General features: G+C 43.5%; 2 protein-coding genes across 2 annotated transcripts; one reads left to right on the forward strand and one right to left on the reverse strand.

Annotated features, from left to right (window-relative positions):
* Positions 1-484: 484 nt before the first annotated feature.
* LOC8050653 lies at positions 485-16,903 on the reverse strand. Its single transcript, XM_029991146.3, has 9 exons — positions 16,673-16,903; positions 15,635-15,735; positions 13,320-13,511; positions 11,729-11,813; positions 7,131-7,295; positions 6,832-7,047; positions 6,565-6,739; positions 6,337-6,413; positions 485-1,168 (listed from the first exon to the last, which is right to left on the reverse strand). Exons 1-9 carry the CDS (start codon positions 16,817-16,819, stop codon positions 893-895), a joined length of 1,434 nt encoding a protein of 477 aa, XP_029847006.3. The 5' UTR covers positions 16,820-16,903; the 3' UTR covers positions 485-892.
* Positions 16,904-17,784: 881 nt separating this feature from the next.
* LOC121837783 lies at positions 17,785-20,223 on the forward strand. Its single transcript, XM_042293591.1, has one exon. The coding sequence runs from the start codon at positions 17,785-17,787 to the stop codon at positions 20,221-20,223; it is 2,439 nt and encodes an 812-aa protein (XP_042149525.1).
* The last annotated feature ends 1,172 nt before the right edge of the window (positions 20,224-21,395 follow it).

Genomic DNA, 21,395 nt, shown 5'->3' on the forward strand with positions numbered 1-21,395 from the left:
TGTGCTAATGGAAGTACCCTCTGGCTCTAACGATTCGAGCCTCATAGATCATCTTGACTCCCGGGTTGTGTTCTTGCTTGAGGATTCTGGTTTTAGGAAACCGAGGGTTGCATTTGCAGTCTCAGATATGTAGGGCATGTTCACGTAGTCTGATGTTAACACACCGGCCAGATTGGCCCACATGCACTTTCCCACAGGAGAGTGGTATCTCATAGACTACCCTATACGGCAGGTGACATACTTGTGCATGTGCTGAACCTTGCATTGGTCTTGTAGATGTTTCTCAGAATTGATCTTGGGACACAGCCTCTTGAGTTTGTGTCCCAAGATCAATTCTGAGAAACATCTACAAGACCAACGCGAGGTTCAGCACATGCACAAGTATGTCACCTGCCGTATAGGGGTAGTCTATGAGATACTGCTCTCCTGTGAGAAAGTGCATGTGGGCCAATCTGGCAGTGTGTTCATATCAGTCTATGTGAACACGCTTTACATATCCGAGAGTGCAAATGCACCCCTGGGTTTCCTAGAACCAGAATCCCCAAGCAACAACACAACCCAAGAGCCAGGGAGATCTAAGAGGCTCAAATCATCAGAGCCAGAGGGGGGCCGCCTGCATTAGCGCACAGTCACTAGCCTTAATAATATTAATTTGTTTATTTAATGTGCCCGAAAACAACCACGTGGGTCTTCACATTGGCGCACACAAGACAAAAAGAAGAAACAGAGCACACGCACAGCCTTAACTCCCTTTTCTATCACAAAAAAAAAATGTTCAGTTTTTTTTTTCTATTTTAAAAAATGCCAGTTGATAGTAGCGGTTTGTCCTGTCCTGGTTCTCCTACCTGTCTTTTGCACTCTTTTCCTCTATAACTTCAGAGCATGCGCTACCCTAGCCATCAATTATTCCTTTCGCCACCAGCACAAGTGGGCTAGCTGCAAGGGCACAATCTACACCAACCATATGGGACAGCAGCTGGAGCGTCTTCGACGATTTTGGTAAAAACTCCATATTAAATACCCAGTACATGGCCATCATTGTACTGATGGCACCCAACAGTGTCGCTTCCTCAATCCGCAGTTCATCGACGGAAACGATGAACGACGCCGCCTGGTAAAAATCTCCCTCATAACCCACCGTCGGGTACGGTGGAAGTTCTGCTGGGTCCTAAGGAAATGTAGGAATACAAAAAATATATTTCAAGAAATGATTGAGCAAAATTCTTCAATGCTAAATTTTCCTCAGTAGTAAAGAACCACGAGAATAAGCCACAAGCATAAGTTACAGCCAAAGTTTCCGAAAACGAATGTGCAAGCTGTCTTACACTTTGTAATCTAGCTACTATACAGAAGTGCTCAGTATTGCACCAATGCAGTCAAGGTGTGGATCACACAGATCTGCTAGCACTCTATAACTCATTTTATGAATGCCATGGAAGGTCAGTTACCAGATGTCAACGATATATTTTTAGCACACCAGATTACATCATTGCAAGCCATAAAGTAGGGTTCTGCATTTCCTTAGTTTATTTTCTGCAAAATTGGAAGATGTTTTTCTGAGTTTCTTTTTAACACACATTTGAGTTTCAAAGTTTTTTGTGAACGCAAATGAAAAATATAAGACAATAGTTCGGAATTTAGCAAAGTAGCCTATTCAAAGACAAGGCTTATACGGCTATTGTCGTACGAATGCTAGTTATGCCTCATTACCCCGTTAATATGGACACCCCGCAGCATGGACGAAACTTTCGGCGACCGGTCTCTCACCACGCAATTCTGCCTTATTATTACAGAAACCTGCAGTCCAGACTATGGATGGCTGTTTTGGGGACGAAATGGGAAAATACAGGCATTTTTGTCTTGTCATTATGGACACAGGTCCACCAAGCAAAAAAAATAAAAAAGAGAGAAGACTAGTGACCTGCAGAGGTCGCAGTGTGTACCGAGAATTCACCATTGTCTGCCGTTCCTTGCCCGTCTCGTTACTTTTACAGGAAAGAAAGAAAAAATAAGTTAGGGAACCGCCAAAGTCTCATCATGCATACACGGAGATCACTAATTTCCGTTGTTTGTTGCCCATACTTTTACTTTGAACGCGGGTTTACAAACCCAACAGAAAAGAAAGGTTAGTGAATCACAGAGTGTACCCTGAATTCACTATTGTCCGTCGCCCGTCTTGAGATAAAACCTGGGCCGGTTTGCTCATCTTGCGGCTGCGGCTGCGGACGCGGCCAAGAGGGATTTTTAGGTCACGTGACCGACTCTATGGGGACAAGGAAGTACCTAGCCGCCCTGCCTAAAGGCGGAGAGATCTGCATCGCTTCAAGTACGAAAGCCTAATGTCGGCCACAAAAACTGATTGCAGGGACTTGCAACTGGAGTCCAATTGACCGGCACTTCATACTGTAGGATGGGCAGGTAAAGTTACGGCCAGGGAGGGTAAATAAGAGCCAAAATAAAGAAAAAACCACACGAAGTAAAAGCGGTAGCAGGAAATTTATATACCTCTGCCGGCGCCAGCGCCTCACGCCTTCTGCTGTGGTCGAGAGGTTAAATCGCCGGTACTTGTCGTCGCGGCGTGAAAGTTCCGGGTTCAAATCGCGCTGGGGTCTTCTTTTTTTCTTTTTTTTGTATTTTGCGCGTGTCTTACTTTTAAACTGTGATCTTTTTTAGGAAATCATCCACTTGCAATACTGCGGCTTACACGGTTTGTACTGTTAGTCCCACCTGTCCATTCGAAACACAGGGAAGAAAAAAAAGATCAACGCAAGTTAACGCGCTAATACAATCATTTCATAATGTTCATTAAAAGGAAACCAAGGTAACAGCATCGGTACGGTTTTCACACAAACGGAGCCGAAACAAGTATCCTTTCCTCAGCAACTGCAATTTTATCTGTTTTTAAATAAGGCTCTTTCTTCGATTACTTTCTATAACAAGAGATGCCTATTTAGGACTAATAAAAACTGCAGTTGTGACAATTAAAAAAAAAACTAAAAAAAAAAAAAAAAGGACTAGCAGCGGTGGATACATTGATTGAGCGAAATCCTACAGTCAAGGCAGCAAGTCAAACGTCTGAGAAAGTATTAAAACCGAAACAAAAGAGATCATACTTCTACTTGCATGTAATGTGATAAAAAGTATATTTAAACTCTTAAAATTTTGTTGTGGCAATCGTTTTGTAATATTAACACATTACTTGCTGAATTTTAGTTAGCATAGCAGACGATCACGACCGAATGCAAAAATGAATCAGGCGTCGACATCGCAAACCCTCTCTCTAATGCAAACCCCTAAAATGACTTTGGATCAAGAAATGAAATTAATTATAATTAATTCCATATGTTGATCCTGTCTTTTTAGGTGTTTGCATTAGAGAGAGGGACCTAAAATGACTTTGGATCATAAATGAAATTAATTATTATGAATTCCATTTGTTCTTTAAAAGTCATTTTAGGTGTTTGCATTAGAGAGAGGGTTTGCGATGTCGACACCTGATTCATTTTTGCATTCGGTCGTGATCGTCTGCTATGCTAACTAAAATTCAACAAGTAATGGGTTAATATTACAAAACGATTGCCACAACAAAATTTAAAGAGTTTAAATATACTTTTTATCACATTACATGCAAGTAGAAGTATGATCTCTTTTGTTTCGGGTTTAATACTTTCTCAGACGTTTGACTTGCTGCCTTGACTGTAGGATTTCGCTCAATCAATGTATCCACCGCTGCTAGTCTTTTTTTTTTTTTTGTTGCTTTTTGGAGTTTTTTTTTTTTTTTTTAATTGTCACAACTGCAGTTTTTATTAGTCCTAAATAGGCGTCTCTTGTTATAGAAAGTAATCGAAGAAAGAGCTTTATTTAAAAACAGATAAAATTGCAGTTGCTGAGGAAAGGATACTTGTTTCGGCTCCGTTTGTGTGAAAACCGTACCGATGCTGTTACCTTGGTTTCCTTTTAATGAACATTATGAAATGATTGTATTAGCGCGTTAACTTGCGTTGATCTTTTTTTTCTTCCCTGTGTTTCGAATGGACAGGTGGGACTAACAGTACAAACCGTGTAAGCCGCAGTATTGCAAGTGGATGATTTCCTAAAAAAGATCACAGTTGAAAAGTAAGACACGCGCAAAATAAAAAAAAAAAAAAAAAAAAAAAAGTCCCTAGCGCGATTTCATGCCGCGACGACAAGTACCGGCGCTTTAACCTCTCGACCACAGCAGAAGGCGTGAGGCGCTGGCGCCGGCAGAGGTATATAAATTTACTGCTACCGCTTTTACCTCGTGTGGTTTTTTCTTTATTTTGGCTCTTATTTACCCTCCCTGGCCGTAACTTTACCTGCCGCTCCCACAGTATAAAGGGGTGGTCAAATGGACTCCAGTTGCGAGTCCCTGCAATCAGTTTTTGCGGGCGATATTAGGCTTTTGTGCTTGAAGCGATGCGGGTCTCTCCGCCATTAGGCAGGGACGCTAGGTACTTCGTTGTCCCCATAGAGCTGGTCACGTGACGCAAAAATCCCTCTTGGCCGCGGCCGCAGCCGCAAGATGAGCAAACCGGCCCTGGGCACCTGAAGATGGTGGAGTTTTTTCCGGCTTTAAAATCGGAAGGTATGTTATCCACTTCGGCATAACATGAGTGATAAATCACATTCGTTGTGGATAAATGGCAATGCTGGAGGATGCGTCTCTGGTCAACTCGAAGGAGGAAAAGAGAATGATAAAGCACAAGGGGACGGAGCTACGTTTATCCGCTAAGCTTGCTACCTAATGTTCATTGTGACCTTGATTCGTTATGATGAACGATTGTTCTGGGGAACAAAGGTGCCCATATTAACGAGACATGACTGTACCTTGTTTTTCTGATAAGGGGCCAAAAACAATTCTTTGACGCTTATGATCGACACTTGGGACTAAAAAAAGAAGATAAATGTGAAACCTGTTCGAGTATCCAGAGACAATTTAAGACCGGTTGTGTTCATTATTGGCAGACCCCGAAATTCTAAATTTTTCAGATGAATCCAAATCAGCCAAATTTTTGCTGGCGAATGTATTTTTGATTTATCAGAAAATGCAGAACCCTACATATAAGCCGTGTCTTGGTAATGTGGACACCTCCATTCCCCAAAAAAATCTTTCATAATGCGAGTTGTCCATAATAATAATGAAGGTTAAAAACACAAACATTACGTGACAAGCATAGCAAACAAAACAGTTTAGTCACCCAAAACGTAAGACGGAGGTTTGAACTAATACTTTGAGTCATACTTTTCTGCTACCTGGAAGGGGCAAATGACCTTTGGCTTGAAAGCCCTAAGAACCCTACAACTTTAGGTGCGCATGTCTTCTCAAGAGGTTCAACGGAGACAGTGGTGAATCGCCGGTACACTGTATGACCTATGCAGCCCACTAATCTCTCTTTATGTTGCGGACTCACATCCAAAATAATGAGGCGGGCAACGAACTGGGCAATAGCTAATTCTGGATACACATACAACCTTTGTGGTAGTCTTTATTTTTTGTGCATGTTTATGGACCGGAGTCCATAATGAGGCAAAAACGCAAATTTTCCGAAAATGTGTGTCTATAATCTGAACTGCAGGTTTCTATATTAAAGACCAGCTCCAAACAAATCCGGTGCATGCAACTGCACTCTTGGGCTACACGTCTGCCGTTCTCGTGACTTCACACCACCGGAATGCACGGGAAATTTCGAATGTTTCATTTTTCATTCTCTGTCTTCTCAATAACTGCTCTGAATTTAAAAAAAAAAGACTAAATAGCACGCTGAGATGGGCAAAGACAGCGTATTCAAAAAATATAGTTAGATTCAGTGGCTCAAAAAAACTGGCACGGTACCCCTCTAACGAGTCAGAATTGCATGCCCAGGGAGCGGTCTTTGAAAATTTTGTCCATATTGTGGGTGTATCCATATAATGAGACAAAACTGCAGCTAATTGATTTATTTGAACTGTCCAGAATTTTTAACAAAAGAAAACTTGTGTTAGACAGCTAATGTTACTATTTGCTTTCCATGCTTGGCAGACAATGGAAACAAGCTTGTCCGTAGAATGAGGCGGATAATTACAGGGATCTTTTAACTTTTATATGGCTCACATGCGCAGAAAAACCCAGGCTCTAAGCTCTCTACCCACACCCCAAAACGCATATCTGGCATCTTTCGGCTTCACTAAACGCGAGTTTGTTTCTAAACATGAGTTAGTTACTGTATGGTGATGAGATACATAATAATGAGGCATGATTGCATAGATAACCATTAAAACAGTTGCAATTATGTCACCAGCTGTCAAGAAAGGGGTTGGCCTCTATCTAGAACTTACATCTGGGTGGAGAAAGGTCAAACTTCTTTCCTTCACCAGGCATGGCAAAACGTACAATGCAGCCATGGTCAAGACATCTGCAATAACAAAAGTCATCATGACATTACAGCAAACGCCTATTCTAAGCATAAAATGAATTAAGGACAAAGGCAATGAATGAAAGCCCTAAAAAATACCCCCAATTTCCCTCAAGAATGAACCCAAACTTATTTGTGCACTATGCCCTACCATTTTCTGGACCAGCGTCCACTCCTGCAGCACGACCGTCGAGGTCGTCGAAGAACGCGGCAAGGTGCCTCTTCTTTCTGGCAGCCTCCAAGATGCGTAGGCTGCTGTTGGACAGCCCCTCCAGCAGCTTGTCTTCTATTGTGCAGCCTGTTGCTGCCGTGAACTCCTGTTGGAGCTGAATGAACAAAAAGACAAAAAAAATAATGTCAACATATATTTAACCATTCATTTTGCAACGCTCCAGATTCACACCCCAAGAATACTTACAAAGGTGCCGCACTTCAAAGCAGGATATTTTTCCACGATTTCCGCCACACTTGGGTTAAGACTTGTGACCCACAACCTCCGTGTGGGAAACGTCCTTGCCAAGGAGTCCGTTATATAGGCCACATTAGGGCTTGACTTTTGCATCTCCTTGTCCATGCCAAGGACATGGCCCTGGAAACTCTCCTCGTCCTCTCCATCGGCTGGCAGCACGATATTCTGCAGTACATTACAAGAAAGTAAAGAAGTAACATCAAAACCCATAAATGTTAAAAATTATTCTTTGAACAATATTGTCATACGGTGCCAGGCCTTGTCACTCGTTTAGGCTTCGGGTCCTTTGGCACCCTCGCCTGCTTCTGCTGCTTCCGTGGTGGAGCCCCATTTTCGCCGTACCCTTCTTCCGTCTGGCGAAGTTTCACACGTTCACGCTTCGCCTTGAAGCGAAGTGCGAGGCGCCAGGAGTCCTAGGAGCACACACGAGAGATTGGAAGAAGCAATGATTACAAACTATATGAGCAAAACTAAATACAACTACGAGCTCCAAGTAAGCAGGACGTTTTCAGATAACAGCAAAATATGCCCGGTGCTCATTTTTAATTTTGAGTAGAAAAATATATATTGTTGCCCTTAATGATGCAAACAACAAAACCGTGAAAAAAAATATTTGTCCCCAAGAAAAAAATTTAGAAACACCTGTTCAGTCCGGAGTGCTTTCTGCGGATTACACAAGGTGGCCATTTCAGCCAGCTCTCAACAAAAATCTGGTGAGGCTGCGGGCCTAGAAATATTTATTGACACAATAATTACAGATAGGACTGTATCAAATTATTTATCATGGATTATGGCGATCAGTATTTTGAAATAAAAAAATCGCTAATATGGTACATTGCGCAATGCTGCCTAAAGCTTTTTTTTTTTTTTTCTTTGCATCTATACAAGCTGGGGGTTCCAAACCTTGCCAGCGTGTTGCCCTGTATTTGGTTAATCTTTGCGAGAAAAATTGCTGTCCTGGTCAGCGGGAAAATTAAAACTTCAAAACTTTAGCAGCTCCCATTCCTGCTGGCCGTTTTTAAGGAGCTGATAACAACGCAGCTGGCTCAGTGCAATGTCCATTTCAACTTGCGAGAGAGACGCAAGAGCTGAGAAACTCGACCGGCTCCGTACATAATCGAGTTCACAGTTGTCAGGAATTGCATCAGAAGCGATTTCTAGCAAAATAAAGGTACCATTTCATTGCTCTATTAGCTTCATGCTATAATCAAGGAAATACAGTGCTTTGTGTGCGCTGATCAAAACCGCGTGTGTGAATGCGTGCATATTTCTTTGTAGTTCAGAACAATGTATAAAATCTCAACTGCAATATTCAGCCCCCCCCACCCTCCTCCTTTTTCTTTCCCGTTGTGTAAATCCTGGCTACTCCACTGGCCATCAGAGCGGCGAGATGTTCAAATACAGCCCCGGCAATACCTTTAAAGGGTAACTGCAAAGAAAAAAGTTTTTTTTTTTAAACAGCCTAATTTGGACAAGCATGTCAAAAAACAATTTTTCTGCGAGAAAAGAAATTTTTTTGAAATATTTATTGTGTGAGACTGATTTTAGTTCGCGGCTATTTTGTCCGTCTTAAATCGCGTGCCACGAAGTTGGGTTTCCGTGACGTTAATCCCAATCGGCTGCTATACAGCTCATTGGCTAAGACTTTGATTGACAGCTTAGATCTTGGTTGTTAAACCTTTGTTATATGTTGCAATTTCCTTTTGAGCAGCATATTTTTACGTTTAAAGAATAACCCGTGTGATGAGTTATTATTCTTTGCAAAATGTTTACAAGACGGGCACTTCCGTTTGGATTCATACCTTAACAAATAAAAGCTTCGCCATTCTTTCATGGCCGCCAAAGTCTTTGCTCCCGCCTGACTCGCCTACCTCGACTAATCGTTTCGCCGAGGTGATCAGCGTTTCCTGCTGACCCAGGTGCTTGAGTGAGACTTCTTGAAGTGAAGTAGTGTGTATTTAGCGGCTGTCGCAGGTGTTAGTAATAGGAAGCGACGTGGGGTTTTGGCTTTCATAGTGCGGTTCTCTCGTTTTTCTCTTGCTTGCTTAGCGTGCTTTCTTTTTTTTTGCGCTTGTGCGTGAAAATACTGACTTTTCAGTGATGTCCGATCCCCACAGCAAGCCAGCAGCCATGTCGCCCCGAAAGGAATGCTATTTGGCTGGAGGCAATCGGGCGTTCGCGTAGCGACAAACGTGTCCAGTTACGTTCTCGTCATACCGCTCCGGAGGCCATCAAGATTCGCACCGGGTGCATCGAATGTCCGCGACTAGACACAGCTGTTACGTAAAAAAACCTGGCACAGCCAGGTTATTACGTAATAGCTGTCCGCAGAAGCCTTCGGACGTCCGAATTCTGCGTTAGCCAACAGATTTTGTTTCTCAGCTTCTGAACCATCTTACGTGTTGAGGAATGGGCACCGCTATTCCATTCCAATTCCACTCCGGGGAATTAGAGGTTTCAATAATTTAATCCCTTTCAACTCCTAGGCATGGGGACACCGGGCCCATCCCCACTCCTGGAATGGCTGAATCGTTCCACTCCATTCCTCTAATTCCTAAACGTAAACATTGGCACTTGACAGCTACATTGTGTTGCCGGCATAAGTAGCATAAAGCTGACATTATGAAACGCAGACAATTGCAAAAAACGAAAAAAGCTAAATGCCTCAAAAAAGCACTCATTTTACTAAGCGGAGCGCTGGTGGCACAAAGTGTTTATTTACATTGTGCTGCAAACATTGAGAAAGCCCCTTGATATGTTAATGCTTGTTTAAGACATTGGTCTCGTGAACACGTGACACGCAGCAAGCAGCAAAACTTAAATCCACTCATTTCCTTTTTTTTTTTTTTTTTTTTTTGCAAACGTTTTCTGAATTTGGCTTTTAGGACATATGTGGCCAGCGTGTTTGTTTGGTAAGACCATAAAAATATACAGTTTGTGCATGGTGCAAAAATAAGCTATATTACTGTATTCTTCAAACTGCACAGCAACACGGCTAGTACGCTGCTGGAAGTGACTCCATGCACAGCGGCAAGAAAGCATCCTGACAAAGCACAACCTCTACAATGCAGCACCAGGGATTGTACAGACCATGTCATTAAACCTGTTATAAATGCACAAGTTCACGCTTCTTTTACAAATCTCGATATTTCTGATCATATTCAAATCAATTTTTAAGTGTTTTCCAGGCGATCAATAGAACGTCTGCTGATCTCAAATATACATTTGTTCATTGCAGTTTGTTCATTATATGGACGTAATGGGTTTATTACATGTCATTTCCTGATTATCTTGCTCATGATTCGGGCATGAGCCAACACTTTTTAGCGAGTGCGCGTCCGAAGTATTTACTTACAAGGACATTCAAGATGCACTCCGCGAGCCTTCAGTTACCGGTGTTTTGCGGTGACCGAGGTGTCTGGCTTTAACCCAAATGAGATTGTATGTACCGGGTGATGCCGTAAGGACTAATACATTTGGTAAGCCTTGCAAAATTCGAATTCCAATCGAACATAGCTCAAACTGAGCATGCGAACGCAGTTTCACAAAATGCTTTATTTCTTTTTTTTTTTTTAGAGAGCTCAAGTTGGAGGTGGTGAAATATTAAAAATAGTGCAAAAATGGGGGCCTTGCATTTTCTTTGTCCTATACTGGATGTTCGTTGTTTGCACACTGGTTCGCAAGCTTGGCAGTCATCGCCGACAAAGCTAGCTTCACATCAAGATACAATTAACAGGGTAATACCGCACCGTTCAAATTGACATTCTCCGTCTCTCCTCAAAACCACCGTCCAACTGACTTCTCACCGCCTTAAACAAGGTCCAGGACAGGGAGCACCAATGCAGACCTGACAGCTAAGACGCGCAGAAGCCAAAACCTTAGTAGCAGCTAGCACCCAGCTCTCGTTCTCAGTGGCCCTCACAGCAACTGTCATACCTCGTCTGGCACGGGACTGTCTTTCTGCAAGTCTAGTCAGTTCGATCACGTGACAAGAGCGGTGATGATAGTCTACTGCACCTTATGATGGACCACAACAGACAGAACGAGAGCCGTCGAAATCAATCCAGTGCCTTCCGAGTGTCGTGTGATCCTGGGGCAACGCGCCGTGCGTGTAGTCCTGCTCAGGATTGCCGAAACAATAACTGATCATCTTTTGGCGGCGCGTGAGCCAACGAGTTATGATAGTTCTGCGAGTTATAAGTCACCCCCGCTCCCAAATTTCAGTACAGATGCGCACGTGCACTCTCCATGCCGTTGTAAAAAAAAAAAAAAAAAAAATACAAGGTTGATAAGGAGCCATGCATGGCTGTTTCTTTCTTTGCCGCTCCATTCGTTTCCTTTGCTTGGTGCTTGGTTTCTTGTTTCGCTCTCATGTAACACCAGTGGCCAGTGAAGCTCGTGGTCGCTTGCGCGTCTCTAAAAGTCCCCCCCCCCCCCCCCCCCTCTCTGTTTTGACGCTTGTTTTTTGTGTTGCATTTTTTGCATATAAGTATGTTAGGACTCCACACGGGCTGGCAGTTTCCCGCTCATTTTATTTCTGAGCAATTGACTCGCTGACTGGCTCAGTTTAGCCAACCATAAATCCTAATCAAAAAAAAAAAAAAAAAAGAATGAAAGGGAGAATTGGGTTCATTCTATTTTCATTCGACTCCATTCTGGGCAAAAGGCATCTAATTCCATTCTCATTCCCCATTCCGGGATCACGAAAACGCGCAATCATTCCGGATTCATTCCAACTCCAGAGTGGAAACTCCGCAACACTGCTTTGCACACCATTTGTTTGAAGGGCTACAGATTTGTCTAACAGGGGACAAGCATTCAAATAAAACAGCAACTAGTTACTCACATGTCCACTTCCTGTGGTGTCTGCAAGCGTGGGGAACATATCCACAAGGCACTTTGCAGCCTTCTCATACAGTTTATCTGGGTACCTGCCAAACAAAAAAGTAGATACATACAATCAAAACAAAACAAAAAATCTCAATGCAAAGTTGCACTAACTATTATTCACTATGAAGGATTTATATAACTGACAAACATTTTATTTGTGCTACCAGTACAAATATAACTTATGAGCATGGCAAGACCTGTCAGAACAGATGGCAAAGACACCAGAAGGTCTTCCAAACGTTGTCTGGAAACGAGTTCAAAATTTTCAATTACAATAACCCCCAAGACTGTGTCAAGCTAGAGACCTATCTGTGGCCATGTACTAGATGTAAAAAAATAAAAACAAATACCAGCAAATAGACGTTAGAGGTAAAAATATTATGTTTAAACACATACAACATAAACCGATTTTGAAAATAAACCAATATATGTTGTTCAATGCATCTGAGTATTGCTCGCCGATTTTAGGTATCACTCCCGCCAGATTTCTTCTACTGCAAAGCAACTGGATCTACAACAGCCCATTCACTATATGAACATATGGAGAGAGAGAGATAGGACAAAAAGGAAGACGGAGAAGTTAACCTCGAGTACTCAGTCCCGATTCAGTGCTCTGTTCTGGGGGAGAGGGATATTTTTGACATTGACACTCTGCCTACTTGTCATGCCAAAAAAAGTATCCAGGGAGGGAAACTGGAAACCATTCTTTATGTCCACAGCAGTGACTTACAATAAAAGATTTATATGCATCCTTGGATATCACCTAGCCAACAGCCATCGCTTTTGGGTAAAACCAGTTTTCCCAAGATTTGCAGCCCTAAATATTTGATGGCACAAGCGAAGCACACGCAGCTGCAGCATGCGTACGTGCAGCGACTTCCCGCTCAAATCAATCCACCGGGGACACCATAGATCATTCAACATTGAACATCGAGCATTGAACAGAGAACCCTATGTGAAGGAACTTCTCCAAAGAATGGTACCTTGATTTTAAATTTTACGAAATTTCTCCAAACTTTGTGGATCTTTCAAATCTCTCCCGTATTCAGGAGAACGCAAAGATATTTCCTATTGAATATATCACTCATTTTAAACTAAGTAGTTAAATCCAGATTCACTCGTTGATCGGGTCATTTTTCGCATCAACTAAGTCGAACCTGACGGACTAACAAAGGAAGATCCCACATGACCTCAAAAGGTTAAAGATTGGCAACTGGCTTCAGCAACGTGCTTAGCAGTTGAAGCCACCTATCGTGAGCCTTCTAGGAGTTGTCAGACTTTGACCCATCACTCAAAGTGGACTTACTTTTTCACTGCCATGAATGTGTACTCACGCCCACACAGCTTCATTAAAAGTAGGGATACAAAGAAAAACCTCCTGTCCCTCCACACCTCAAAAGAATAAGCAAGAGTATTGAAAGCATATTAATTTCGGTTTTTTTAACAGCTGTCTGAAACTGTAAATGTAACAAGCAAACCAAAACATGCATATTGGCTGATTTGAGTTGTTGTAAAATAGGAGTAAATTTAGACCAACTTTTACTTACATATCATACAGACACAGGTCATGGTAGAGCCACTGGATCAGTCTGCTTCTGCAACCCACATAGTGACCTTTAGTATGCTTTCGCATTGCCTGTGTGATGTCAAGGGGCACGGGAGGAAGCTTATACTCCGACGATTTTTTTGACGGAGCTCTGGACGTTCCAGGATCATCTTGCATGATGACGTCCATGATCCTAGATACATGAAATGAAGTGGCATAATAGCTTCGATCAAAATAGTTAACCATTTACAATATAAGCATGCCCTCGATTTAAATATTTCTTAAAGGAGTATAGACGCTGTGGGTCGTATCTTGTTTACTAAGAAATATGCACACTGCATCACTTTTCATGACATTTAACTTAGAACTTCCCAAGACACAGTAAATAATTTGTAATTGCATTGGTTGTACCTAATGGTCTCAATTTCTATAGACAATTGCAAGCATGGCGCCACAAGTAGTGCTCCATGCGTGCAAGCGCGAGCAACGCGTGGGAGAATGTAGCTTTGGCAAGCTCGTAATCACACGGGCGTGCCTGCTCGAGCAGAGGCATGGCGGCGGCCAGTCGCCCAGCTTGCACTCGTCTATTGCTGGGAGGCAGGATCTCGGGATCATGTCACAGATGAGTCCGGGCCTCAAAGATTTGGATGCAGAGGCATTCACGGTTGCAGCACATTGAGTGTACATATCACAATACTGGCGCACATCCCTAAGACACCAGAGTTGTAGAAGCAGCACCATCAACGGTGTGTGTAGTGTCTATGACTATTGTGTTAGGTGCCAAGTGGCTGCCTGAACGAAACTTTGACATTGATGCCTTAGCAACATCTCCGTCAGCGTTTCCAGTTCATCAGTCCTGCCTTTTAGAAGTCGCATTCTTATGAAATGCCTTTCATTGAGGCGCCCACGTCAGAGTGCAGTCTCTGAGGCGCTTGTGACATCCACCTTGACATTCTCAGATTACCAGTTGTGTGGTTTAGAGCTAGCACTCTTCATAGATGTAACTACGTGCTAAAATGAGGGCAGACAAAGCCACTGCTATGTCAATACTTTAGGAACCCATCTGGCTGCCATAATAATATGTTTAACTGACCTGTGGTGTCACCTCAACCTCCTGGCTCCCAGCAATAAAAATAAAGACCACTAGGCAGAAACAATGTACTACTAAATTATTTGCAATGTCTTGGCACAAGTTCCACGCCAGGATCAGCGACATCATATGCATTGCTTTGAGTAAAAACGCAACCCGAGAAATTGCTGTCTCCCTTGTTTAACAGTAGGCCCGAACTCCCCATCTAGTTTCGCTAAGCCACCGATACTGCAATTTTTATTGTGCGAACTTCAGTCTTTCTGCACGTACAACATTGCTGTGGGCCTGTGCACGCAGTGCGTGAGGCAGCACAGCATGTCTTGTTCACCATTTCCTTCCTCCTGAGAACAAAAGCTATGGCAGCGCAATAAATGCACCAAATAAATCGTGAGATTGCTCTAATAGGCCCAGGTATGCTGGATGTAAAAAAAAACAAAAAACACAAAAGCATCAAGAGCAGTACTGTCGTGCAAAATGTACAGAAAACTGACATGGTGGCACCGATGCCGTTCGCTCTGGAAAGACTTGCCACTGTCAGGTTCATTGAGTCTCTCATTGACTGACACGAGAGCAGGAGACACGCACATGTTTGCATTTCTCTTGGTTGCATATCAGTGTTCTGTACTGCCTCAAAATTTTTCTCGCATGTATCTTCCGCGTGAAGCTCACTATACTTTATCACCACACTCAATGTTCATGACTAGCAAACCTGTGTGATGTGAATCCAACGTTTTGTGTACATCTTTGGCATGCTACAACGAAGGCCAATTAAATATTTTTATGGAAATGGGAACTCCCGAACAAAGCAAGCTGAAATGTCTGCTATCGCAACTCGTTGCATATTACAAGATACACCTTCCTCAAGTCCTGCCTGTACTGTTCCTAGGCAACTTCATAATGGCATCACACCATTGGCAGCGTAAAAGGCTCCTGAATAAAGATGTGGCATTTCGATTTAAAAGGAAGTCTACATATCCATTTCTTTCATACATCCAATATGTTATCCCAGCTCGATTGCCAGGCAGACTCTACCAACGAGTGCAATCTTGTAAAATGTGCACGACCCACTGTATGGAGCTTCCCAAAACAAGGCTGCTCGATTTTTATGCATGGTGGCGTGGGCATAGAAAAATATGGAGGTGCCCAGAGATTAGCGCAGATTCTGGTCTATTGGGTCAGGCGAACCAGGCCCAATTGCCTCACTCTTGGCAAGCATTATTACTCACCTGAACTGCTGCTCATCTTGCACAACTTTTAAAAGTGCTTTGTCTTCAAGGATCATGTCATCGGTGAGGTCCACATCTGTTTCGAACCCGGCATGATAGACCTTGCGTGAAGGAAAAAAATTAAAAATTGTTATAGGCAGCATTGTCAATGCAGTTAATATATTACGCTTGTATGAGTGGGTCTACGGAACACCCCACAAAACGTGAAACTGATCTGGATTTTATTTAATTTATCAATCCCTTAAATGCCCACAAACGAAATAGAAGAACAAAATAACAAGTAGGTCATAAACCATAAAGAGCAGGAAGTGCTTCCCGGAATTAGGAAATATCAGATATGGTTACTATTCAGTTTAGGGCAGAAAACTTAAAGGCACTAGTCGGCGAATTTGGGTACGTTGCATAGAATGGCTAGGGAAGGTACCGTTCTGCATGTTTTGGGAAAGGGGAGCCCAAGTTCAGTTCTAGGTGTACTGACACTAGCTGTGAAGTTACCTACACTTGAGGTGAGTAAGTCGTATGGCGCGATTTCGGACTGCATAATACTAATAACGGAGGGCATCGATACGTCCCAGCGGAGGACTGAGGATTAATTTAGACAATCTGGAAATCTTGCGAAGCCTTGTGAGTAGTTCGACTGCTCACGCCGCGGAGCCCAGGGTGACCACTCCGACTCCCATAAGCATCGACCGGCGGGCGAACATGCATCATAATGCGTGATACACGTATTGACCTGACAAACAAACTGCAGTGGCACCGTGAATTAGATCCACCATATGTACAAGCGAAGCCGAAGCTACAAGCGGAGGCATGCTGCAGCCTGAAACAGTGCACGCACTGCACGAGCGATCAGAAACACAACAAATATGGGCCTCGCGCTGTAGCTTCGCTCGTACCTAATGTGAAACGAAGTGTAGGCAGGCATCGCCTGCTGCACTTCACGCTGTCTAAACGCTTATGTGATAATTTGCTTCGTAAACATTCATAACATTTCGCGTACAAAGGACAGAAAGAAATATGCGAGATGCTTGTGCTCACCATGATGTGGCTTGGTTCGAGGTCCACTCCTTCGAATACCTGTTTTTGAGCAAGGCATCGAATTAAATCGGGGCGCCGGTGCTCTCCGTCCACAGTGACAACGATCTTGTGTGTGCCGTAAGTCACCAGGCACTGAATCGCACTCATTGTTCGCACTTTGGTGCGACTCGCGCCGTTGACAACGCAAACTGTACACTCCCGTCTCTGCTCCGACCCCTCAAGAAGCGCGGGAAAGCGGGGAACAGACAAAGCAAGGGTTGCGCAAGTGCCAACAACTCGTTACGCATGTGCGCAAGCTCAGCGCGTTTGGATCGGATGGCTCACTGGCTTCACCGTTGACTAGTAGCCGTTGAGCCAAGGAGTTCAGCAAGTAAAGTCGTCGTTATACATAATCTTACAAAAAAAAAAAAAAAAAAATTTGCAATAAATAAAAACGGTATATACGGCGGCCTAGGTCCCGCTGGGGGTATCTGCGAATATATGCGGCGTTGAGCGCGTTGAGCCAGCCGCATAAAGCCACTCGCCCACAAAGTCCACAAGAACGTTTTTTAGCTTTTAGTGGAAAAGGCTTAACAAGATAGGTTTTCCTGTTTTGATTTGTAACTTTTGACGGCGGCAAGATTTTTCTTTGATATGTATAGAAATTAAAATCATCACCTAGCCAAATTTGTTGTTGATTTACAAACACGATTTTTTTTTTGTTGCGATTTTTGCGGTACTTTGCGAATAATTTTCTGCCCAACTCTTAAAAAAAAAAAAAAGTACAAAATTATATTTTCAGCATAATTATGAAAAGTCATTAAAGTCATAGTTTATTCAGAAGATACCGCGCACCCCGCGCACGAAACTTCGTGTTGTGATGAAACAATGAAGTTTTAAAAAAATAAATAAAAAAATCGGGGAAAGTTTTTAAAAGAAAACATGTGAGAAGGAAAAAAAAGGCTTAGAAATTAGTCTTTTCTTTGGTGCAGTGTCTTACCTTTCGAAGAAGAAAAAAAGCCAGAAAATGTGCTTGAATCCAGTATAATCCAATACCTGCCAACCACGTCCTGGTAAAAGGCATGACGAACTGCTAGTGATATTTGCAAGTTGTTCAGTATATGTGAACAAAAATGGTACTCAGGTACTGTCCCAGGTGCCCATACTTTTCTGAACAATTTACCAGAGTGCTCACCCATATAGGAGTCGTGCATGGCGGTGAGGATAAATTCACAGTTTTGTGTGGAATCAACGGTTGTACAAACAGCTACAACCAGTTTGTATCCTACAAGTCCCATATTTATCGTTGCCACAGGGATGTGCTGCTTAACACTGGAAGTAGCTTCAGCAGTGAGAGAACAAATGATGACCCCCGAGACTTCCAAAGCACTGACGAAAATCGTGCCTATGACGATGTCGACGAACGAAGTCTACAGTCAGAAGCAAGTGCAAGCAGTACCAGATCCCCAAAGAGAAAGCAGTTCGAAGATTTCGTTGCAGAAGCCAAAGCTGCCATCTGGAACTTCTTTTTCAATGTCACTGAAAATCACAAGCTGCCCCACAGCGCAGCCACAAAAATCTTTGGGGACCTACAACTTGTTTTCGAGCACGTCATCAAGGCATTTGCCGATGAAATCGCAGCCAAGATTGATGTGTCCGCCCTGCCTCCTGATGTCATCTCACTCCTGGAATGTTCGTTCCTGCCCGACCTTTTCGAGGGCATCCAGAGTAAGCACTTGCGGGAACAATATGCCAAGGCGAACTTTCCATATGTGGAACCGGAAAGCTGCAAGCTCAATGCTGAAGGCGGTGAATACCACTACGTGCCAATCCCCAGACTCCTCAGAAAGCTCTGCGAGATTCCTGACATTGCTGCTGAGCTTGTTACACCACAAGCACGTTGTGATGACGCTGAGGTGTACAGGGACTTCTCTGATGGGCTCTTGTTCCGAGACCTTAAAGACCTCATCTCTGAAGGGGACCAGTATACCATTTTTATTTTGTTATACTCTGACGAAGTAGAAATCTGCAACCCACTGGGAGCTAAGCGTGGAGTTCACAAACTGCTCGCAGTGTATTTCACACTGCTGAATCTCCACGCAAGGCACAGGTCCCAGTTGAGGTCCATTTTCCTGGTGCTCCTTGCAAGGTATGAGGACGTACAGGAGTATGGCCTGGACGTCATTCTTCGCCCTTTGCTTAATGATCTCAAGGAACTGCACTCTTGTGGAGTAATGTTCATCAGCAGAGGTGAGACGCACAATGCACACGTGTTTGTTTTTTGCGTGTGTGGTGACAATCTTTCAATGAACCGCCTTGGAGGTTTTACATGTTGTTTCAGCCAGGGCAGGGTGTGTCGCTTCTGTATGGCGACATCCGGCAAACTTTCAACGCTAACAACGGAGGACTTCTGTGTGCTGCGTTCAGCTGAAGCACACCAGGAGCACCTTCAAGCGATCACTGTCAACCCCAAGCAAAACAAGAGAATATATGGTGTGAATGAACGATCTCCAATGCTGGAACTCCCGTATTTTGATGTCACACGCCAATTGCCCCCTGACTTGATGCATGACATTTTGGAAGGGGGCTTCGAGATCGTTCTTCGACAAGTTCTGAAAGCGCTAGTTGACGATGGCATACTGGCGTACAGCGACTTGGATCACATTACTTCATTCGAGTATGGGCACAATGACAAAAAGAACAAACCTGTTGGAATGAACAGGTCATTCCTAACAAACAAGGCAAACCTGAAAGGAACCGCTTCTGAGAAGTGGTGCCTTCTCAGACTCCTGAGTTTGATCCTTGGCAACCTGGTGCCAGAAGACAACCCTGATTGGGAGCTGTACCTTCAGTTTCGCGAAATAGTGGACCTCAGTTTTGCCACTGTCATACCCTGCGAGTACCTGCCCTACCTAGAGTCACTTGTGCAGACATTCCTTGTGGAATTCGCACAACGCTATGGTGCTGCATCTGTAATTCCAAAACTGCACTACCTCGTGCACTATGCCAGATTTATTCGTGAACTAGGGCCACTGCAACAGTTCTGGTCAATGAGGTTCGAAGCCAAGCACCAATATTTTAAAAGCTTAGCATCACGGGTCAAGAACTTCAAGAACATAACTCTAACCTTGTCGAAAAGGCATCAACTGTTGCAGAGCCACCAGCTTAACGAGCTCGCTTTAGACTGTGAGCTCATGGCATCATCTGGCAAGCCCATTAAGCAGAGTGCTCTGCCTCCTTGTGTTCAAGGACTGCTGCCACCGAATGCGCACCAGGTACTGCATGCGTCGCTCGACCACCGTGATTATCGGTGCGGTGATGTCCTTGTGAAAGCTTCTCAGGATATCGAGCCAGTGTTCTATAGAGTCGAGGCTCTGTATGTTGCTTCGTGCAAATTGTTCATTTTGGCTGAGCTGCTAACTAATGAGGGTTTCCACAGACACAGGTTCTGCTACTGTGTCCGCAGATCTGGTGAGCTAGAACTCGTGGAGGCTAACAGTGATGACACACTCCACTGTGCTTTAGATTTGTACAACAATAGTGAAGTTGTTCTCAAATGGGAAGTGTGTTAAGTTCACAAACATTTTAGCCCCGGAGTGCGGGAAAAAAAGAGGTCGGACAATACCGACCTCCTTACACCTATACACTGCCAAAGTTTATTCGTCATATTACGACCTCCTTAAATAAAAAAAGCCCACAAAACAAGAGCTTTTTTTTGTGTCCTGTTCCATTTAGGGGTGTCATATTATGATGAAGAAACTTTACCAGTTTCTGGAAGTTCGTACTGTCCAATCCCTTCTCTCCCGCACTTTGGTGTTAAAATGTTCGATTGCATGTACTTTTCCATACTTCAAGATTTGCACGCCTGTACATAACATCTCCCTTTCTTTTTTTTCTGGTGTCGAGTGCGACTCGGTGGCTTCACCAGTTTTTGTTAGTGCATAGTGTATCCGAGTGGAGGTTCATCTGTTCGACGTTGGCTTCATAAACAGTATAAACAGTCCCAAAATGCATCGTTCTCAATGCACCAGATTACGAGCATGCCCAGCATTCATGCAAAAGTATCCTTGGCGGGCTTGCAATTGCTTGTGCCTCTTTCTCAACCACACTGCGCTTGTGAAGGAAGTAGCAGTGAATGCAAGTCTGCCAAAGATGTAATCCTGTAAATGCTGCAGATGCTCGCAGTTTGTGGGTGTATGCTCTTTTTATTTGTCAGCAGAACAGCAACAACACAAGCTTATCTCGTAACTGCCCTCAGTGTAGCGTTGTGCAGCATACATTACTTGATTAAAAAATAAGCTGGCAAGGTAAAGAAAACTGCAAGTGCAGCGCTAGCTTAAGTGCCTTGCTTTGAAATGTCTTTCTAGCAAGTGCTTGTGACATGCAAGCTCGTTTCAAAGCTGCAACCTCATGCCTGTCTTTGGGAAGTATGTCAAGATTTGCATTAATGGGAACTATGTTAAGATTCGCATAGACTGTTGGACAACCTTTAAGCCGACAGAGTAGCGAAGCCTACAGTGTAGACTTAAAGGTGCACTAAACAGGTTTCCGAGATTGTCTATTCTTGGTGATAACTCAATCTACGGGCTCCAAACATCCTAAACTTTATGCTCATGTCACACTTAATTATTTCCTCACTAAAAATATCTAAGATAAGGACACATCCCTCCTCGAGCAGAACTTTCCATTGAACAAGGGCGGTGCCTAGTCCAGCCGAGGTGACAGTGGGGTGACGAGAGGCACT

The sequence above is a fragment of the Ixodes scapularis genome, unplaced genomic scaffold, assembly GCF_016920785.2.
Source record: "Ixodes scapularis isolate PalLabHiFi unplaced genomic scaffold, ASM1692078v2 PGA_scaffold4__175_contigs__length_147842914, whole genome shotgun sequence".
NCBI lineage: Eukaryota > Metazoa > Arthropoda > Arachnida > Ixodida > Ixodidae > Ixodes > Ixodes scapularis.